The sequence below is a fragment of the Danio aesculapii genome, chromosome 6 (assembly GCF_903798145.1).
Source record: "Danio aesculapii chromosome 6, fDanAes4.1, whole genome shotgun sequence".
NCBI lineage: Eukaryota > Metazoa > Chordata > Actinopteri > Cypriniformes > Danionidae > Danio > Danio aesculapii.
In genome coordinates this window covers 54,541,063-54,562,388 of record NC_079440.1, presented here as the reverse complement: position 1 = coordinate 54,562,388, position 21,326 = coordinate 54,541,063, and the positions used below count along the sequence as shown (strand labels likewise).

Sequence of the window (21,326 nt, the reverse complement as noted above, 5' to 3'; positions counted from 1 at the left end):
ACGGGCTGTTTTTAATGTCTAAAAATGAATGGAAGTGAATGAGAGCGGAAGTCTTGAGCCAAAAAAATTCAAATGGCTGCGCCCGCTCGAACGCAAAGAATAAGGTGAATAGACCAATTACCATGTTTATAAACATTGAGGATGCGCGCGCAAGGAGGTGGCAGAAAGAAACCGGGAGCAAGAATTTACAGTGAGGGAATGACATCTGATGCGGTACAGAGTTTGTTGTTGTCTTAGAGATAAGTTATATTGATTACACATTATATATATTATTTACATAATGCTTTCAGCATATTATAACAGCTTGCCACCAAGTGATTCTGCAAAATTAACGTTAAAGTGAGTGGCGTTCGTCTGACAGGTCCATTTGCGATAGCACCCTCCCAATGAATATTGGACAAGACGAAATGACCAAGCATCCAGCCCCAAATATACAATCTCATTGAAGCTCATAGTGATTTTACAAGAGAGAAGTTAAAGATCTACAAGTCTTTGGATGCCAACAATGTTGTTCTGTGTGGTCATGTGCAAGAAATAATGCTCCAGGATGACCAGATTCAACACTATGTAGAGCTAAAAACCGAGGTTTTGCTTAGCCAAAGACAAGGAAAGAAGACGGAGTTAACGTTATACAAGGCCCGAGTAATTAATCACCAACACGCAAAACGACAACATTCTGACAGAGAACTGCACCTGTACGGCAGGTTATGTGAACCTACACATAACTTAGAGGTAAAGTTGGTTTTATATTCGCACATTCAGACTTTAGAATGTGCAGATTAGATTAGAATGTTTTCCAACCCAAATTAAGTTTAACCAGCCCAGTGTTATGACCCAATGGTCTCAACCCAGCATTTGGGTTGAAAAAATCCAACCCAGCATTTTCTACACTGAAATAAATGACACTTCGAACCAATTTAAAAAAGATACTGTAAATTGTTATAATTTAACTTTGGTCTAAACTCATTCGTTCATCTTCTTTTTGGCTTAGTTCCCTTATTAATCTGGGGTCATCACAGCGGAATGAACCGCCAACTTATCCAGCATATGTTTTACGCAGCAGACACCATTCCAGCTGCAACCCATCACTGGGAAACATCCATACACACTCGTACACACACACTACAGACAATTTAGCTTACTCAATTCACCTATAGCGCATGTCTTTGGATTGTGGGGGAAACCCGAGCACCTAGAGGAAACCTACGTCAACACGGGGAGAACATGCAAACTCCACACAGAAACGCCAACTGAACTACCTTGATGCTGTTATTAGTGCTTAGTACTAAGGACATAATACAGAACATTAACACACTTTTCAAAAGGCCAACATGTGTTTAAGATCCTTTTTTATTGGTCACATACTGGAAATACTATTTGAGATCTTTAATTCATAATCATTCAAATTGAATCAAATAAAGGCTTGAAATATTTCACTTTGTGTGTAGTGGACTAATAACACACAAGTTTCACTTTTTGAAACAATTTTTTTAAATAAATGGACTTTACCTCGATATAAAATTTTTTTGGCATGTACAGGGGTGTGACAAGATGCCTACTCCATAAGACGAGACATGAGATTGCGTTCATGAGAACGAAACGAAACAAGATTTTTACACTATTTTTTTTATAAGAAACGATGAAATGATAAAATATATGAATGGAAAATAGTCTTTTATTCAACTGAAACAAATCCCAAAATGCAAAACAATTTAGTTGCTTTTTTAAATCTATAAATCTTTTTTAAATCTATAAATAAACTTGTTATTTTATTTCTATTTTAATGAATTATGCCATTAAGGACATGCAAACACTGCAAAATATTTTGCTATTGTTATAAACTGCACTGACTAGCCTCTCCCCTTTATAAATTCACATGTGAATTTATTATTTATTATTCCTTGTCATTTCTCCCATAGGTAACTGAATCGGAAGTTCTAAAACAATGGCAAAAACGAGCGCACTTCCGCATTGAAGAATAAGTCCAATAGAGCTACGTTTTCAGAATGAGTCTATGTTGGCTAAATTATACTTTGAAGTTGGATTTAAGTCGGGCAGCACAATATATCGTTTCAGCATTGATATCCCAATGTGCGCATGCGCAATAGTCACATTGAAAGATATGCAATGTTGAGTCTGAATTATAGTTGACCAGGAGCTACAGAATTGTAATTAATTACTGTATTTATACAAAATTTATCTGATTTATGCAAAAAAACTTAGAATTCCTTACATTTTTTATCAGTTTCAGTTCCTGATAATGTGCGAGGCTCAGACACACTCTCCCTATTCAAAACTAGATTAAAGACCTACCTGTTTAGTAAAGAATACACTCAGTGCACCACTTAGCGGGCTTCCACACAGGTTTCTGCACCTTGTTTATATACACTATGAACAGCAGCTACACTAATTATTCTCTTAATTCTCCATTTCCACCTGGGGATACTCTTCCCGAGGCCCTCAGACTATGCAGAGTCACTGATTCGATCCAAGACCAACGACGAGATGATCCCAAGTTTTCCATATTCCGGACCAGGCCGTATCCCGAGCAGCTACTGTGGTGGTCATGGAGGAGTGAAGAACATGAGACTGATTCCTGTGACGCTCCAGAGACAGATGAATCTTCGCTGAGGCCAGCTTCCAGCCTCTGCCGCTGAGACTGCAGCTCTGCATAAGACGTTTGGCCAGCGGAGATATTAAAATGGTCGTGCCCAGCTGAGTGTGGTTTCTCTCAAGGTTTTTTAATTCTTCACTTTCGCCAATTAGTGAAGTTTTTTTTCCCTCTCCGCTGGCGCCACTGGCTTGCATGGTTCGGGATCTGTAGAGCTGCGCATCGTTGGATTTGCCCTTCAATATTTGGACTCTCAGTAGTGATTATTAAACCACACTGAACTGAGCTAAACTGAACTGAACTTAAACACTACAAACTAAACTACACTGTTCCTATTTACTGTGACCTTCTATGTGAAGCTGCTTTGACACAATCTACATTGTAAAAACGCTATACAAATAAAGGTGAATTGATTTGAATTGAATTGAATTATCTTGTTTCTAGTCTAAATATCTATATTTAAAGCAAAAACAAGATTATTTTACTTGCCTTGCTGGCAGAAAGTGTTGTTTGTTTTAAGTAAAAATTTAAAAAGCAAAGAAAAGTAAAAAAAAAAAAACTAAACTATATTTTTAATTGAGCTAAGAATTTTGAGATATTTGGACAAGAAACGAGACAAAGCAAAGTAAGAAAAGCATTTTTTGCACTGTGATTGTTCAGTTTCAGTACCTGAATACTGTTAGCCATTCAATATTGCTACTCAAGTTATCTTATAACAATATCCCATATCACAATATTTATCGCAGGAAAATAAAATACCGTAATGTCAGATTTTTCAAATATCATGCAGCCCTAGTTCAAAGTATCATTCATTTCAGTGTAAGAATCTGACCTCAGCTAAACCCGCATCAATTTTGTCAGCAATTATGAGCACTTTCTCCTGCACAGTTGTAAGTCGCCTTGGAAATGAGGAAAACTCTCGGTTCTCACTCAATGTGAAAATATTAAAAAGCTCTGGCCTGTCTGTAATGCAGCAGTCCTTTATAATTACATCTGATGCCCCCATGCAGCTACCAAAACATCGCTCGCAACACAGTTCAATTGGTCGTCAAAGTTGAATGACAACAAGCATTATCTGTTTAATCTAGCGAGAGCCCGGTACAAAGCTTTCTGGGAAAACCCTTTGTTCGCTCTGGAAGTGTGCAAAGGAAACTTGCCTGGGGTCTGCTTTGTGCGCTGTGCTTACTCCGCAGTTATTAAACATTACAAACAATCAATTAAGTGGCTGATTATTTCCCTTTACAAAGCCTTTTGCCCCTGCTGTGCTCTCGGAGCTGGCCGAGTATGGGAAAATATCGCCTTGAGAACAACAAGAGAGACTAAAGTTGCAGTTGCAGACGCGATGTGACCCTTAAAAACGACTTGCGCTGGAAGATCTTATTGCTTGTTTGGAGTTTAATCAGATTTCTCTGTTAGGGTTTATTTGAGAACTAGTTTAGATTCTGATGCCACTATACCCTGGTCATATATTGTGTAATTCTGAGTATGTTGCAGGTGAGTGGGCTTGACAAACCCCCTGTAGGTTACACTCTTTCCTCTCTATGCACCAGACTCATTTACATTATTGTCATTTAGACACTTCTGTACAATTGAGGAGGCATTCAGCGATTCAAGAAAGAATAGGCAAAACACACAAGAAGAGCTTATTATACAACGGAACTGCTAGTGCTTAGAGAATTAAGTGCTAGATTAAGGAGGGGGCGTGGGGGTTTTTAACAGAGAGAAGAGTGTTTTTACAGGTGGTTTGTCAAGCCCACTCACCTGTGTGAAGCACTCTTATATGGAGCGATTGTAAGAAAGTGTCTCTTTTTAATGATATACAAAACAATTATAAGTGTATTGTTTCTTATAATGTCCTTGAATCATTAATGTAACTTCCACATTTATTAATGGAAATGTTTTGTATTTTATAATTTCATTTATTTCTACAATTTTGGGAATCCGATGTTTGATTGTTTTGTGAATATATTGTGGAAAACCCTTTCTGTGTGTGAATTTGGAAACTGCAATAAAAAACTAAATGAAAAAAAGGAAGAAAGTGTCTGGTGCAAATGTGCAAATCTGGTGCAAGTGTTGGTTAAAGCGTCAGAGAGGTGAAAGAGTGTGCTTTCTACAGATGGTTTGTCAAGCCCACTCACCTGTTTGAGGCACACTCGGAATTGCATAATGTTTTGAGGTTGTAGTGTTGTGTGGTGGGGGAGAGAAGAGGGGGTCCTGCTTTTGCTCACAGGGATTTAAGTGATTACAGAAGAGATTGTTGTTTGAACGATACTAGTAAATCTTTATTAGAGATTTAATCTTTATTACAATGTTTTCTACATTTGTCTGGTGTAGATTTTTTATATTTTACATTTTTATATTTGCTCTATTTTTCTATAGCCATATTCTTAATATCTAAAGTTTTACATATTCATTCATTTATTTTCTTTTCGGCCAACTTATCTAGCAAATGTTTTACACAGCGAATGCCCTTCCAGCTGCAACCCAGTACTGGGAAACATCTATACACACTCATTCACATACACACTACAGGCAATTTACTTTATTCAATTCACCTATAGCGCATGTTTTTGGACTTGTGGGAGAAACCGGAGCACCCGGAGGAAACCCACGCCAACACAGAGAACATGCAAACTCCACACAGAAACGGCAACTGATCCAGCCAGGGCTCGAACCAGCGACCTTTTTGCTCTGAAGCGATTGTGCTACCCACTGCGCCACCGGGCTGCCCCTGCATATTTTATATTTTGTCTTCATTTCTGTAACGGAGGCCAGCTAGTAAGTGCTGTGCAGGTAAACCTCACTCCTCTGACGTCTAAAGGTGCTCTAACGACAGACGCTAGAGGCCATGGTCTTTAGCCTCCTTGGTAGAGCACCCAACTCCCATGCGGAAAGTCGGTTCGATACCAGCTCAGAGCGGGCTGGGTGGCGTAGGACCGGCGCGGTCACATTTCTATAACTATAACTCTATAACTATATAATTGTCTGTGTTTTTAACCCATTTAATACTGCACAATTTAGATTTCTCTTGATATATTTTTAGTTTTTTAGGGTTTTGAGCAGTTTTAGAAGCATTTCACTGCATATTGTAATGTGACAAATCAATTTTATTTATTTATTTATTTCAGGGATTTTCACCTTGATTGGATAGGACAGTAGAGAGCATTGACAGGAAAGCATGGGGAGCATAGCATACCTGCCAACATTTCACTCTCTAAATCCAGAAGCGGAGTTAGGGGTGAGGCAGAGGCAGAGGCAGAAGCATACCTGCCAACATTTGACTCTGAAAATCCAGGAGCGAGGGGGGTGGGGTGTAGGGGTAGTGAGTCAGAGGCGGAAGGGTGGGGATGTGTAGGTGCTGTGAAGAGAGTGGCATGCTGGAAAATAAGACAGTGGCATGCTGGAAAATATGAGAGTGCAATGCTGGTTTTAAATTCTGGGAGTTTTCCGGGAGACAGAACAAACCGGTAGATGGGTCTGAAATACGGGAGACTCCCAGGAAAAATGGAAGTGTTGGGAGGTATGGAGCAGAGAGAGGGGAGGGATAGGCATAGGACCGCGAGGTGGAATCAGGTCGCCGTGTGCACTGGAGTTCATGTGTCGACGCACTGACCACTACACCACTGGTGCCGACTTCACAAATCAATTTTGAAGTTGAATACTATAATAATGTCATGGGGAAAAAAAGGTAATAAAGACTAATGCAAGAGAGTTTTTCTCCATCCCATTGCTATTTTTTGACAAACAATGCAATGACGACTAAAAAAGTCTCCAGGAACACAATCTGAAATACAACAGGAAATGTTTTTTTTTTCCATTTTAGCATAACAATAAAGATATAAGGTGACGCAGTGGCGCAGTGGATAGCAACGTCACCTCAAAGCAAGAAGGTCGCTGGTTCGAGTTTCAGCAGGGTCAGTTGGCATTTCTGTGTGGAGTTTGCATGATAAATTTAAGTTGCAATTTTAAGTTTGCAAGTTACAATTGTCGGTAGTGTATGTGTGTGAATGAGTATGTATGGGTGTTTCCCAGTGATGGGTTGCAGCTGGAAGGGCATCCGCTGCGTAAAACATGTGCTGGATAAGTTGGCGGTTCATTCCGCTGTGGCGACCCCTGATTAATAAAGGGACTGAGCTGAAGGAAAATGAATGAATGAATAAAGATATAAAAACTAGTCAATATTATTAGCCCCCTTAAGAAATTACTATTTTTAGACCACAGAACAAATCACTAGCCGCGTTTCCACTATCGCGCCTAAAGCGAGCGAGCCAGGGCGAGCCAAGGCCAGTCGCGTTTCCACTATCACTTCCGGGGCATAATCGGGCCAAAGCGGGGCTTCCTTGGGGCCAGCGTCTGGCCTTTTTCGGCCTGCCGAATACCTTGGGCCAAGGAGGGCCAACTGGGGCTTCGGGGCGGGGTTACGTACAAAGGCGGAGTTTTCCTGTCAGGTAAAGAGGAGACAAGATGCTTTCTTCCCTTACATTTGTTTTGCTATCGTCGTTCTCGTCGCTCGGCTGCTCTTTTGCGCCTTGCAGCCAAAATCTGTGTTCGAAGTAAATGCCGCCGAACTCGAATGTCCTTATCCAGGGATCGCTGTCTGGCCTTACACCAAAAGACGACAAACAGTAAAAAAGCAATCGCTTCGGTGTTCTCCATCTTCCAGCTCTCGTAGTGATGCCAGGTTGTGTTTGTGGTTATAATTTGAGTTTTTTGTTCCCGCTGAAGTGGGCGGGTTGTGTGACTGGTTGTGTGACGTTTGATTCGGGGGACGTTCTGGGGGCGGTGTTTGCGTGACGCGCTGCGAGCAACTAGCCCGACAGTGGAAACGCGACATGGTTTCAGCCTCATTTCTCAACCTCCCGGGCTATTGGCCCGGCCTGGCCCGATTAAAGCCCTGGCTCGCACTGGCCCGATAGTGGAAATGCGGCTACTGTTGTCCAATATCTTGCCTAATTAACCTAGTTAAGCCTTTAAAATGCACTTTAAGCTATAAGAATTAAGAATGATAGTATCTTAGAATATTCATTCATTCATTGATTTTTCTTCAGCTTAGTCCCTTTATTCATCAGGGGTCGCCACAGCAGAATGAACCGCCAACTTATTCAGCATATGTTTTACACAGCGGATGCCCTTTTAACTGCAACCTATCACTGGGAGACACCCATACTCGCTCATTCACACTTATACACTACGGCCAATTTAGTTCACTCAATTGACCTATTGCGCATGTCTTTGGACTTGTGGGGGAAACCGGAGTACTAGGAGGAAACCCACACCAACACAGGGAGAATATGCAAACTCTACACAGTAATACCAACTGACCCAGCTGAAACTCGAACCAGCGACCTTCTTATTGCGAGGTGACAGTGCTAACCACTGAGCCACCGTGCTGCCCATATTAAATTTATGTAATTTACATTTACATTTACATTTAGTCATTTAGCAGACGCTTTTATCCAAAGCGAATTTAGGCACACAATTAGATCTCTCTCCTGAATTTCACAAAAGTCCTGGCCTGAATGCATCTACATGTTGCCATTCAGTTAGAAAAATCAAACATATTAAATAATTTCTTGACTAATAAAAGTGAATTAATAAATGTCTGTGAAATCAAAGAAATACACTGAATAAAGTCTTACCTGTTCTTGTCTCGAAGTTTAGAGATTTCTGAAATCTGTGTTATGAGCTCCTTCTCCAGTTTGTTTGTTGACAATGAATTCTCTAATAACTGAATAGCAATTCTTGATGTCTGGTTCATAACCTTAAAACAAAAACAAGTAAACGAACATGGAAAATGTCATTATGTACTATATGGTATCTGTATATGCTATCTTGTTGTGGTGGTTAATTATATTTACAAAAGGGATTTTTTCATGCACATCAAATTCAAGTATATGTTCTTTTATTAACTTTTTAATATAAATTTAGATATATTTTTAAGCAATAAAATATGAAAAAAGGGTGAAATTATGTTCCAACATCATTCAGTGTTTATGTAAAAACTGAAACAAGATTGATATTTTGACAGGTACTTATTAACATATATAAAATAATACTGTAGGTGATCACACTAAATTTAATTAACATTTTTACATTATTTATTAAATTATTTTTTTACTTTACTTTTTATTTTATTAATATTATTTTAGTTTTATTATATTTTTATTTTATTTTATCCCACTTTCTGGAAATTTGCATTTGATTTATAGTGACTATTTCTATACTTATTTTTTATTTTATTTATTTTTATTTATTTTAGTTTTTATTTTTTACTTTATTTTATTTTAATATTTTTTATTATTATTTATGATTTATTTTATTTTTTATTTAGGTTTTTACTTTAAATAATAATAATAAATTATTTATTTATTTATTGATTTATTTTAGTTTTAATTTTTTTTGTACATTTTTTATACATTTTAATTTAATATTTTTTATAATTATTTAATATTTATTTATTTTTTTCTTTCTTTATTTATTATTATTATTATTAATCTTTATATATTTTTTTAATTTAGTTTTTTACTTTAATTTATTATTATTATTATTATTATTATTATTATTATTATTTATTTTTATTTTATTTTATTTTATTTTATTTTATTTTATTTTATTTTATTAAATTTGTACTTTATTTTATTTTTATTATTATTTATTATTTATTTTATAAATGTTTTACTTTATTTTATTATTATTATTTATTTATTTATATTTTGTTTTATTTATTTTTCAACTTTATTCTATTTAGTTTTTTACTTTAAATGTTTTTTTACTCAATTAAATTTTTTTTTTTTTTATTTATTTTATGTTATTTTTTACTTTATTTTATTTTGCTTATTTTCTTTTTTACTTTATTTTATTTTATTTTATTTTTTTTATTTTAATTTATCCCACTTTCAAAAAAATGGTTCTGATTTATAGTGACAAAATACAGTATAAAGATTTAAATGTGTAATTAATCAGTATTTTGGTTCTATGCTGTAATCCACAAGTATTTGGTGACAGAGAAATTTCAGAATGTTACAAATATTTATTTAAAATGTTTATATTACACTGATTTAAACCCCGAGATGTCAGTGTAAACCTAAAACCTTCAAACCCCAGTGATGTTTCTAAAAATGCTATCTTTTCCTGTGATGACAAAGTTTAATTTTTCAGCCCCCATTACTTCAGTCTTCAGTGTCATGTTATCCTTTAAAAAACACTGTTCAGGATTCTTTGCATTCATTTGAAAGTGAAGCCTTTTGTAAATGTTATTGCTGTCATGTTTAATTAACCGAATGTACAGTATATTTGCTCACTGAAAGTACAGTTTCACCAATTCAATTTATGTGTAATTTATGTATTTATTTATTTTATGAGTACATGTATGCATCTGCACCGAATGTTTTTAACAACACTAATGAAGTATGTACGGTTGAAGTCAAATTTATTAGTCCTCCTGTGTTTTTTTTCTTTTTTAAATATTTCCTAAATGATGTTTAACAGAGCAAGGAAATTTTCACAGTATTTCCTATATTTTTTCTTCTGGAAAAAGTCTTATTTGTTTTATTTCGGCTAGAATAAAAGCAGTTTTTTATTTTTAAACCATTTTAAGGTCAAAATTAATAGACCCCCTAAGCAATATATATATATATATATATATATATATATATATATATATTTTTTTTTTATTGTCTACAGAACAAACCATCGTTATACAATGACTTTCCTAATTACCCTAACTTGCCTAATTAACCTATAGTTATGCTTTTAAATATCAATTTAAGCTGAATACTGGTATCTTGAAAAACATCTAGTAAAAAAAAGACAAAATAAATCAGTTATTAGAAATGAGTTATTAAAACTATTATGTTTAGAAATGTGTTTTCTCTGATGGGGAAAGTAGTATACAGGGGTGCTAATAATTCAAGAGGGCTAATAATTCTGACTTTAACTGTAGATGTGTAATGTGATCACCTTGGCTTCGACCACATTGAGTTTCCTGGTTTGCTCTGCTGTCTGAGAGAGCAGGTTGGTGCCGATCTCCAGCATGGTGGCCGTTTGGTTATGAACAGCATCGGCCTGAATGTGCACCATCCCTGTCTTCTGCTCGATGTAGTTTTCTAACTGTTAAGCAAAGAAAACAGAATTGATTTATTTATTGTTTATATTAGGAGTTCATACTTAATTATTGCTTGATACTAATTGCAGGTTTGGTATATTGTCTTGGGGTAGAACCCTGAGCTCAGAGATAATTGAGCCCAAGGCTCCCACTTAGTCATTTAGCATGAAAAGGGGTCCAAGACCAGGTAGGTCTCAAGAGCTCCCCCTGTTAAAGCAGGAAAAGAAGAAGATGGGGTGGATTGGGGGATTCTTCAAAAATAAAGATAAAGGAAGTAAGGGGAGGTAAGGTGAAAATGGACTATTTATTGTAGGCTTGGATTGATCTGATCTGGTTTATCAATGATTGCAGATGAAAGACCAGCTGCGATCAATCAAATCACCCGCTCCTCTTGAAATTAGTTTATAAAAATTCACTTATTTAGTTAACAACTTTTTTTTCTGATGTTTACACTGAATATTTTGAAGCATCAACAAGACTTGTGTTATACAGTCAAATATTGACTATAGACTCATATTCTATGAGGTTTGTCATTTAATGATTCAAAACAGTGTGTGTTTTTTTTTATTAGCAGTGCAATGCTATTTTATATAAATATATTTGGTTTAATTTGAGGTAATGGTTTAAGTTTAATTGAAGTTAATAATAATATAAGAATAATTACTTTTTAAAATGTATAAAATTTAAATTAAACAAATAAATAAGTCATTTATTTAATAGAGAATAGTATCTAATGAAATAAATAAAGATGAATAAAATAAAATGAAAAAATAAACAAATAAAATAAACAAATACAAAGTTTTATATTTAATAAGGAAGAGAATAAATACAATTTAAAAATAAAATAAAATAACATTTTGTTTAAACAAAAAATTTATACATTTAATAGGGAAGAGAGTATAAAAAGAAATGATAAAAATAAATAATAAAATAAAAATTCAATAAATAAAAAGTTATTTATTTAATAGAAAATAGTATCTAATAAAATACATATTAATAAAGAAATAATAAAATAAAAATTGAATTAATAAACAAACAAAATAAACACACAAAATGTATTATTTTAAATAGAGTAGAATATCTAATAAATACAAATGAAAAATAAATTAAATAAAAACAAATAAATGTCATATATTTAATAGGAAAGTGTATTTAACAAAAATATTAAAAATAAATAATTTAATTAAATTAAACAAATAAATGTATTATATTTATTAGGGAATAATATGTAAAAAAAGAAATAAAGAAATAATAAAATAAACAAACAAAAAATTATATTTAAAATAGAAAGTATTTAATAAATACAAATAAAATAAAATATTATTTAATTAAAGGTAATATATTTAATAGGGAAGAGCATATAATAAAGTAAATTATAAAAAAAAACTGTACTAATAAACATTTGTTTAATAGAAAATAGTATCTAATAAAAATACAAATAATAAATTAATTAAATAAACTAAATAAACAAAACAAATAAATAATATTTGTCATATTTGATAGAGAAGTGTCTTTAATAATTACAAAGAATAAATAAAATAAAATTAACAAATAAAATGTAATATATTTAATAGGAAAAAGTATATTAAAAAATGATAATAAACTAAAAATATAACTAAAAATAAATATTAAAATTAAACAAATAAAAATATATCATTTAGTTATTATTTTAATAATATCTAAAAAAGAAATAAAGAAATAATAGAATAAAATAAAATAAACAAATATTTTTATATTTATTATGGAAAAGTATTTGATAAATATCAAAATAAAATTCAATTAAAGGTCATATATTTAATAGGGAAGAGTATATAATAAAAATTAATACAAATAAAAAATAAGTTATTTATTTATTTATTGGGAAATTGTATCTAATCAAAATACAAATGAATAAAGAAATAACAGACAAAATAAACAAATAAAAAGTTTCATATTTAATAGGAAAGTGTATCTATCTATAAATAAAATAAAAATAAATCAAATAAAATTTAAACAAATAAAATGTCTTATTTATTAGGAAAGTTTATATAATGAAAAATTATACAAATAAAAAGTATTTTATTTATTAGTGAATTTTATCTAAAAAATAAAAAGAAATAAAGAAATAATGCAATAAAAAAATAAAAAATAAAATAAAATGTATTTAATTAAAGGTAATATATTTAATAGGGAAGAGTACATAATAAATACAATAAAAATTTGAATAAATTTAATTAAACTAAAATTTAATAAATTAAATGTAATATCTTTATTAGGGAATATTATCTAAAAAAATGTAAATAAATAAATAATACAAAAAGCAAATAAAAAATGTATGTTTAATATGGTAAGGTATTTAATAAATACAAAAAAAAACATTTAATTAAAGGTAACTTATTTAATAGGGAAGAGCATATAACAGAAAAATAGACAAATAAATAATAAAACTAAATTATTAATTTACAGTAAAATGACAATATTTACAAACCTGTTTATTTTTCTCTTTGCTCCAAATAGTTTAACACTATTGTTGACAGATTTACAAACCATCACTGTTAGAGTCTTGAAAAGATATTGGATGCATGTTGCATATTCACATTATAATGCACATTATAAGCGATTCAAACATGCAGTTAAAGCATGCAGACGTAGAGTTCAATGCAGTTTTTGCTATTTAATAAATCACGTTCTTAGTCATTATTAGAATAAATAAGAAAACCTCACAAATCTAGCCAATTAACAATCTTTCAAACACACAAACCAGTGCTGAATGTTTCACGCAATTTGGTACATGGCAAAATTTAGGCATTTTTAAAATGATTGTAGTTTTAGTTACAAGTCAATACCAGGCTCAAGTCAAACCCCAGGGGCCCCTTCGATGTGTCCTCAATGCTCCCTTTTGTCAAGCACTCAACAGTGTGCCCTCAAAAGCTGGAACATTTATTAAACACAGTCTTATTTTTCCCCTCAGGCCAAGTGGGATTTAATCCCCCAGAGAGAAGAACCAGTGCCAGGCGGTATAGTAAGGTGGTATAACAGTGACCCTCTTCGTCCCAGAAGACTTTGAGCTCTGCACAAATAAACATGGCATCACCGCAACCGTATGGACCTTGAGAGACTGACTAATGAAGGATAATTTTATCACAATGGAAATAAACAGGTTAAACCCTGAAGAAAGGCCATGCTCTTGATGTGGTCTGTCAGAACTTAAATAAAGATGCATTTTAAACTATTAGAGATATAGTGATATACAGTTGAAGCTAAAATTATTAGCAATTTTTTTGAAATATTTCCCAAATGATGTTTAACAGAGCAAGGAAATTTTTACAGTATGTCCTATAATATTTTTTCTTCTAGAGAAAGTCTTATTTGTTTATTTCAGCCAGAAAAAAGCTGTTTTACAACCATTTTAAGGTCAATATTATTATTATTTGCCCATTAAGTAATGTTTATTTTTCAATTGTCTTCAGAACAAACCATTGTTATGCAAGGATTTGCCTAATTACACTAACTTGTCTAATCAACCCAGGCTCAATATTAGCTACGTTTCCATCCACCTATTGTTATGCACATTTTGGATATGCACATAAAAAACAGTTAATGGAAACGCCATGATGTGCATACATTTTTTTAATGCACACAAAAAACATGCGCATAACTGAATAGGATAAACTTTTTATCCAATAAGATAACATTTATACAACAGTTTATTATCAAATTTATACATCAGTTCGACGGCACAATCGAGTATATAAAAAGAAAAGCAAACACGGAGAGTCTAAAAACCCTTTTGTATTTGCAACTACTTTCTTCCACCGTTCATACACATCTGCAGCTGACGTCTAAACAGCAGAAGCCGTTACTGATTCAACAACATCCCTTTAGAGCTACTGTTTGAATGATTCAGGTAATTTCGCTCACATTTTAAGATTATAAGGCTGAATGTGACATGAAATGCCATCAGTCTACAGAGATATCTCCTTTCAGTATTACAGTCTACAGTATTTCATACAGCAGCAATTGAGATATCACAATTATTAACCCAGAAAAAAGCAGCACAATCACTACCAGACTGCTGTTGTGATTGCGATAAGGAAAAACGATAAACACATGCGGGCATTTCTTCTTTCTTTCTGCCAACACAACACACATTCCTGATATGCGAGTCCCATCTCACACTCAATACACTACAGTTATAAGGTATAAATAAAACACTACAACCTACAAAAGAGAGAGATCGACTTAGAATATCACTTAGCAGTATAATAATGATTTGATCAGCTGTAGTTAGAAATTAGGCCGTTTTAATCTACTAAGGGCTTATTATGCGGCCCTGTCACCATCTTGTGGATAGAAAACATCAACCGCCTTTGGTCAGCTCAGTATGACAGGCTAATGGTTGCCGACACGCTGTCTCTCAGAAATTACAATTATTTAAAAATAGGCACTATCCTAATAAATAAACTACGTAGTTGCAATCTAAACAACTACATAATCAATTTAAAAAGCCTCAAAAGTACATTATGTTGCCCAACAGCAGGAATATTTGTCAAACTGTAGTGTGTCCTCTGCTTGTTGCTGTATGTGGGTGGAGTAATACACAAGGGTGAAGGGTGAAGAGGCTGGATGAGTACTGTTACTGGCAGAATGTCACACGGCTATCAGCCAATCAGATTCAAGAACCAGACCGAACTGTTGTACTGTATATTAGGGTTGGGCCAATAGCCAATAGACAACATGATGCTGAGCCGGCATTGCCCCTGTTGCAAACCCGCTTGTGAAAAATACACACTTAGGCCTCGTTTACACTAACAGGTCTTAGTTTTAAAATGGCATTTTAGAATGAAAATGATCCACGTCCACACTGTGTTTTACCTAGCATTTCTGAACAGCCCTCCATCGATGAAAACGCACATCACGTGACCACACACACACACAGCCACACACGCTGCCATGCGCTCGTCTGAGCTCCAAAGAGCAGCGCATGTCGGACAGGTCATCAAGGATGTACCGCTGGATGGCGTCTCACTATAGTTGTTAAACGAGATATTTAATTGATCTTGTCTCTATCTAACAACTCTACGGTCTTTTGATCAGGTAATGTGTCACAGCTGCTTTAATCTTTAACTTTCACGCTTGTGCTTAGTAATTTTAGCAAAAACTTCAGATACTATTGGTTGATTGTGCACTTTTTTTTACCAACTAAGTTTGTGGACACCATTATAACGACACAGATCGCTCTGCCTTCATGCCAGAGTCCCACTGAAAAAGTGATCGACAGGTGGGAATTTGTGTGTAACTTATCTTTATTTATTTATGATTTGTTTATAGGTAAAACAAAGACCATGCGGATCAGGTAGTTGAAATGGTAGGCTACAAATAATTAATTTGTTATGAATTAACTTTTCTTAAATAATTAATTTGCAGCCGTCTATGATGACGATGCCATTGTCCATCACGATGTTTCACATTAGACATCGTACGATGCCAAATTGTTTGACATCGCCCAACCCTACTGTATATATATATATATATATATATATATAGTTAAAGTCATAATTATTAGCCCCTGTTTATTTTTTTCCCCAATTTCTGTTTAACGGAGAGAAGATTTTTTCAAACCTTTTCTAAACATAATAATTTTAACAACTCATTTCTAATAACTGATTTATTTTATTTTCGTCATGATGACAGTAGGGCGATGCAGTGGTAGGTAGGTAGTGCTGTGGCCTCACAGCAAGAAGGTCGCTGGTTCGAGCCCCGGCTGGGTCAGTTCGCATTTCTGTTTGGAGTTTGCATGTGCTCCCTGCGTTTGCTTGGGTTTTCTCCAGGTGCTCCGGTTTCCCCCACAGTCCAAAGACATGCAGTATAGGTGAACTGGGTAGGCTAAACTGTCCGTAGTGTATAAGTGTGAATGAGTGTGTATGGATGTTTCCCAGAAATGGGTTGCAGCTGGAAGGGCATCCGCTATCTAAAACATGTGCTGGATAAGTTGGCGGTTCATTCCACTGTGGCGACCCCAGATTAATAAAGGGACTAAGCCGAAAAGAAAATAGATGAATGAATGAATGAATGACAGTAAATAATATTTGACTAGATATTTTCAAGACACTTCTATACAGCTCAAAGTGACAAAGGCTTAACTAGGTTAATTAGGTTAACTAGGCAGGTTGGGGTAATTAGGCAAGTTATTGTATAATGATGGTTTGTTCTGTAGACTCGGAAAAAATCATTTTGGCCTTAAAATGAATTTTTAAAAATTTAAAACTGTTTTTATTTTAGTGAAAATAAAACAAATAAGACTTTCTCCAGAAGAAAAAATATTATAAGACATACTGTGAAAATTTCCTTGCTTTGTTAAACATTATTTGGGAAATATTAAAAAAAGAAAAAAAAATTAAAAGGGGGGCTAATAATTCTGACTTTAACTGTATATAGGGGTGAGTTTTCACAATGAGCCTGTGTTGAAAATATTTTGTACTGTCATCATGGCAAAGATAAAAAGAAATCAGCTATTAGATATTTGTTAATAAAACTATTATGTTTAGAAATGTGTTGAAAAAAATCTCTCCGTTAAACAGAAATTGGGGGAAAAAATACAAGGGGTTAATAATTTAGCATGGCTAAAAATTCTGACTGTATATCCATATCTAGCATTTCCTAAGCTGTGCCTCTGACGGTGTTTATGATTGTTGTAATTAACACATGATGGTTGGCTTGGAGTAATGAATTAACATAAACAAGAAGGCAAAAGGTTGGGATTTCTTGTGTTGTTGTTGACTCCCTGAAGACGCAGTGTTGGCCCTGACCGATTAATTGACCCGAGCTTCCTGCCTTGGATTAAAATCACAAAAGGAGACGAGTCCAGCTTGGGAACACTGATCTGGATTCAGTTGGATCCAGCACTAACCAAAACCAGATGTTTGATCTCATTTTGACTGGAGCTTCCTGAAATGTCTCCATATACAGAATGTAGTGTGAAAGGTCCATTCACACTATAAAAAAAGTTTTGTTTATTGTAAGCATGCACAAAGCTATTGTATGCTGGGTTAAACACAAGAGGGTCACACTTTATTTTAATGTACAATTAACAAACCATTATCCAAGGTTTTTTTGCACAATAAACTACTAATTAGCTGCTTATTAATAGCTAGTAAAGTAGTAGTAGGGTTTAGGCTTTGGGTAGGATTAGGGATGGAGAATAAGATCATACTTTATAAGTGCTGATAAACAGTTAATATCTTGGTAATAGGCAGGTAATAAGTCTGTAGTTAATGGTTTGAACGGTTACTTAAACTGAAGTGTTATCTGCAAAAGCTCTTTACAGGAGGTTGGATTTTAATTTGCCGCCACATATGTGATCTACAAAAATCAGTCATAGATATCAGTTTCTGGAAATTAAGATTTATACATCAACTGAACAACTGAATAAGTATTTGCATTGATGAGTGGTTTGTTAAAGGACAATATTTGGCTGAGATAGAAGTATTTTAAATGCTATTTTGGAATCTGAGGAATCTAAAAAAATAAAAATACTGAGAAAAACGTCTTTGAAGTTGTTTAAATGAAGTGCTTTGCAAAGCATGTTACTAATTAAAAATTAAGTTTTGATATATTTAGAATAGGAAATTTGCTGAAAATCTTCATGGAACATGATTAATATTTAATAATTGAAATTTGTTTTTCAAAAAAGGAAAATCGATTCTATAATACTGCGCATGTAGACCATTTTAAGGGATGTAAACAAAACAATGGTCCCAACGTATTTCCTGTTTTACATTTTTAATTTCTATAGCTTCCGAGAATCCAAAAAGAGCCACATATTGATAAATAATGTTATGATAGCTGTTTTAACATTAAGTTATGATTGAATTGCCTCTTGATACAGTTATTAAATAGTTTATATATATATATATATATATATATATATATATATATATATATATATATATATATATATATATATATATATATATATATATATATATATATATATATATATATGTGTGAATATATATAAGTGAAACTTCAGATAAGTTTTGGTCATATATGCAGTATGAGTAACAACCAATGAGATTCCTTCTTGCATGTCAACCAGGTATGATTGAGCTTCTGTTTATTTTTAATTATACAAAAATGCTTGAAAATGTTGGGTCAAATACAAACAAAATCAACACAGGGTAAAAAACTCCATTAAATTTTAACCCAGTGGTTGGGTTTATCCCATTTGAACCATTTTTAGATTTCAACAACCCATCATATTTAAAAGTGAAACAACATTTTTTTGGGGTGGGGGGTTGTGGGGTGGGGTGTTGGCAACTTAATTGTTTTATGTTCAATCCACTTAAAATTGTAAAAACAAGCAAGTTAATTGAACTCCTTTATGTTGTACCAACACAAATTGATTATGTGGAACCTATGTATTTTTATAAAATGAAAATGACCATTAATGAACGAAAACTGAAAGTTTTCAAACAGTTAGTTTGAAAAATGTATTTTAAATATAATAAAAAAATAAACCAAACATTAGGATTACTAGTACTAATAACTACCCCACTAGTAACTATGCCAACTTCATACTTTTTACGACATTTGTTGTGAAAAGTAAATACATTTAAAGACATTTAAGACTTTTAGCTCAATAAACTACTGATTAACTAACTCTTAATTAACTTATTAACAGTTTGTAAGGTAGTAGATGGGTTTAAGTATTGGATAGGATTAGGGATATAGAATAAGATCATACTTTATAAGTGCTAATGAACAGTTAAAATCTTATAGGCAGGCAATAAGCCAGTAGTAAATAATGAGAATTGTTTCTTAAACTAAATTGTTACCAAATACAGTAATTAAATTATATTAAATTATTAATAACAAGACTGAAATCCAATTAAAAATATCCCACCTTTTGTCAATGACTCTATTTAGTATTACTACAGTAAAACTATAGTAATACAGTAGTTGTTAATTTGTGAAATGAGAAGCTTTCTAACCTGATAATTGCTCTACATCTTGGATGGCCTGTGAGTAAATTAACAGTGAATGTCCATTTTCGGGTGACCTGTCCCTTTAAAACCGAGCGAGATGTTTTCTGCTGAGTCATGCTGATCTGTGTGCAGTCAACACACAGACAATCCTTCACATGCGCCACAGATGTTTATAACAGATCACTTCAGAAATATTGTGCTAGCTTGTTTGCTTTGTACAGATTCATACAGATGACATCATTTTCACAGCCTGTATTCCAGTAAGTGTTTAGTGATGGCCTCTCACAATGACAATGAATCATTGTTTTGTTTTAAAGCTAGTTACTATTTTGTCATTTAGCTTACAAAGTGATTTGCAGTACACTTACGGAGCCACCTAGGGTTAAGTGTTTTGCTCAAGGGAACACTGGTAAGAGTTCGTTGTTTTTGTCGTAATGAACAGTTGGACAGGTGTACCTAATAAAGTGGCCGGTTAGTGTATATACGGCTAGAGATATACACTTTAGTCAGCACCAACCCAAAACTAATCTTACAAAAAAAACAGAGAAGATCGCAGTCCAAAAATTAATACTCTAATATCTTGGGGGAAAATATTAAATAAAATTTTAATAAACAGAAAGAATCAGGAGATACATAATAATTATTAAATTCAGTTGAAAATGTGTGGTTTGTAGTTATTTTTTGTAATATTTTGTTTCAATTTAACTGTATTATCTTTCTATTCCTAAAGATGTTTGTGACCAGACAATATTTTAACGAATATAAAAGTCTAATAAAATTGTTTCCTTTAAATTCACCAACAAATTATTAACTATATTCACTGAGAAAGGAATAGAAATATTTATTTTAAAAACAGGGTGTATGTTATGTAAATACTGTATATCAGGGCTGCACATTATATAGTTTCAGCATTGATATTGCAATGTGCACATCCGCAATAGTCCCATCACAGAATGTGCAATGTTGATCTATGATTTTAGTTGACTAGGAGAAACAACACATGAGAATTGTGTTTACCAAATGGAGAGAAGGTTTTTCATTTGTTCATGTTTTTAAGGCCTGACAGAGTTCAAATTATTTCAGCACGATAAATTTTACGTCTTGTAACTTTAATGAAGAATAATTTTATTTAATTATTTATACAGTAAAGACTTTTTTAGGGTTATTTTACATCTGATTATTCTAGTTCTCTACCTGAATACTATTTGTGTCACGGATTGTTATATCTTTAAGGGTATAATGCAACAAATGCTGAGAGATAAAGCAGGTAAGTGGTGTAGCAGAGGGTTGTGCGATCTCACACAAAGTTTAAATTTAAATTTCAGAACACACGAAACAACATTAACATTATAGCAGACACTGTAAAAAGCTCATTCCCAGCCACTAGACTTTTCTGACAGAGTATTCAAGTGTCATCGAGTGTCAGAATGTTGTGGGATTTCTATACAGGAGTTATTATTATGATTTATAGATAGTGAAATTTAGCGGTTTTTATTTTAGCACTTATTCATAAGCATGACGGTAAAACACAAACGTGGTCATGAATATATTAAAACATGTACTTGTTTGTTGTAAAAATTCTTATCAATGACAAAAAATACTAATTTGTGGATCTTTTTTACTTCCGGGTGCAACTATCCTGCTG

At 33.2% G+C, this 21,326-nt stretch overlaps 1 protein-coding gene across 1 annotated transcript in view; it reads right to left on the bottom strand.

The window, feature by feature from the left end:
• The window catches only part of angpt4 (angiopoietin 4), a 103,253-nt gene that overhangs the window by 22,134 nt on the left and 59,793 nt on the right, over positions 1–21,326 (bottom strand). Inside the window, exons 2-3 of the mRNA XM_056460536.1 lie at positions 10,571–10,720; positions 8,251–8,372 (exon numbers count right to left, since the gene is read on the bottom strand). Coding sequence (XP_056316511.1) covers positions 8,251–8,372; positions 10,571–10,720 — 272 coding nt within the window. The remainder of the gene's footprint in view (positions 1–8,250; positions 8,373–10,570; positions 10,721–21,326) is intronic.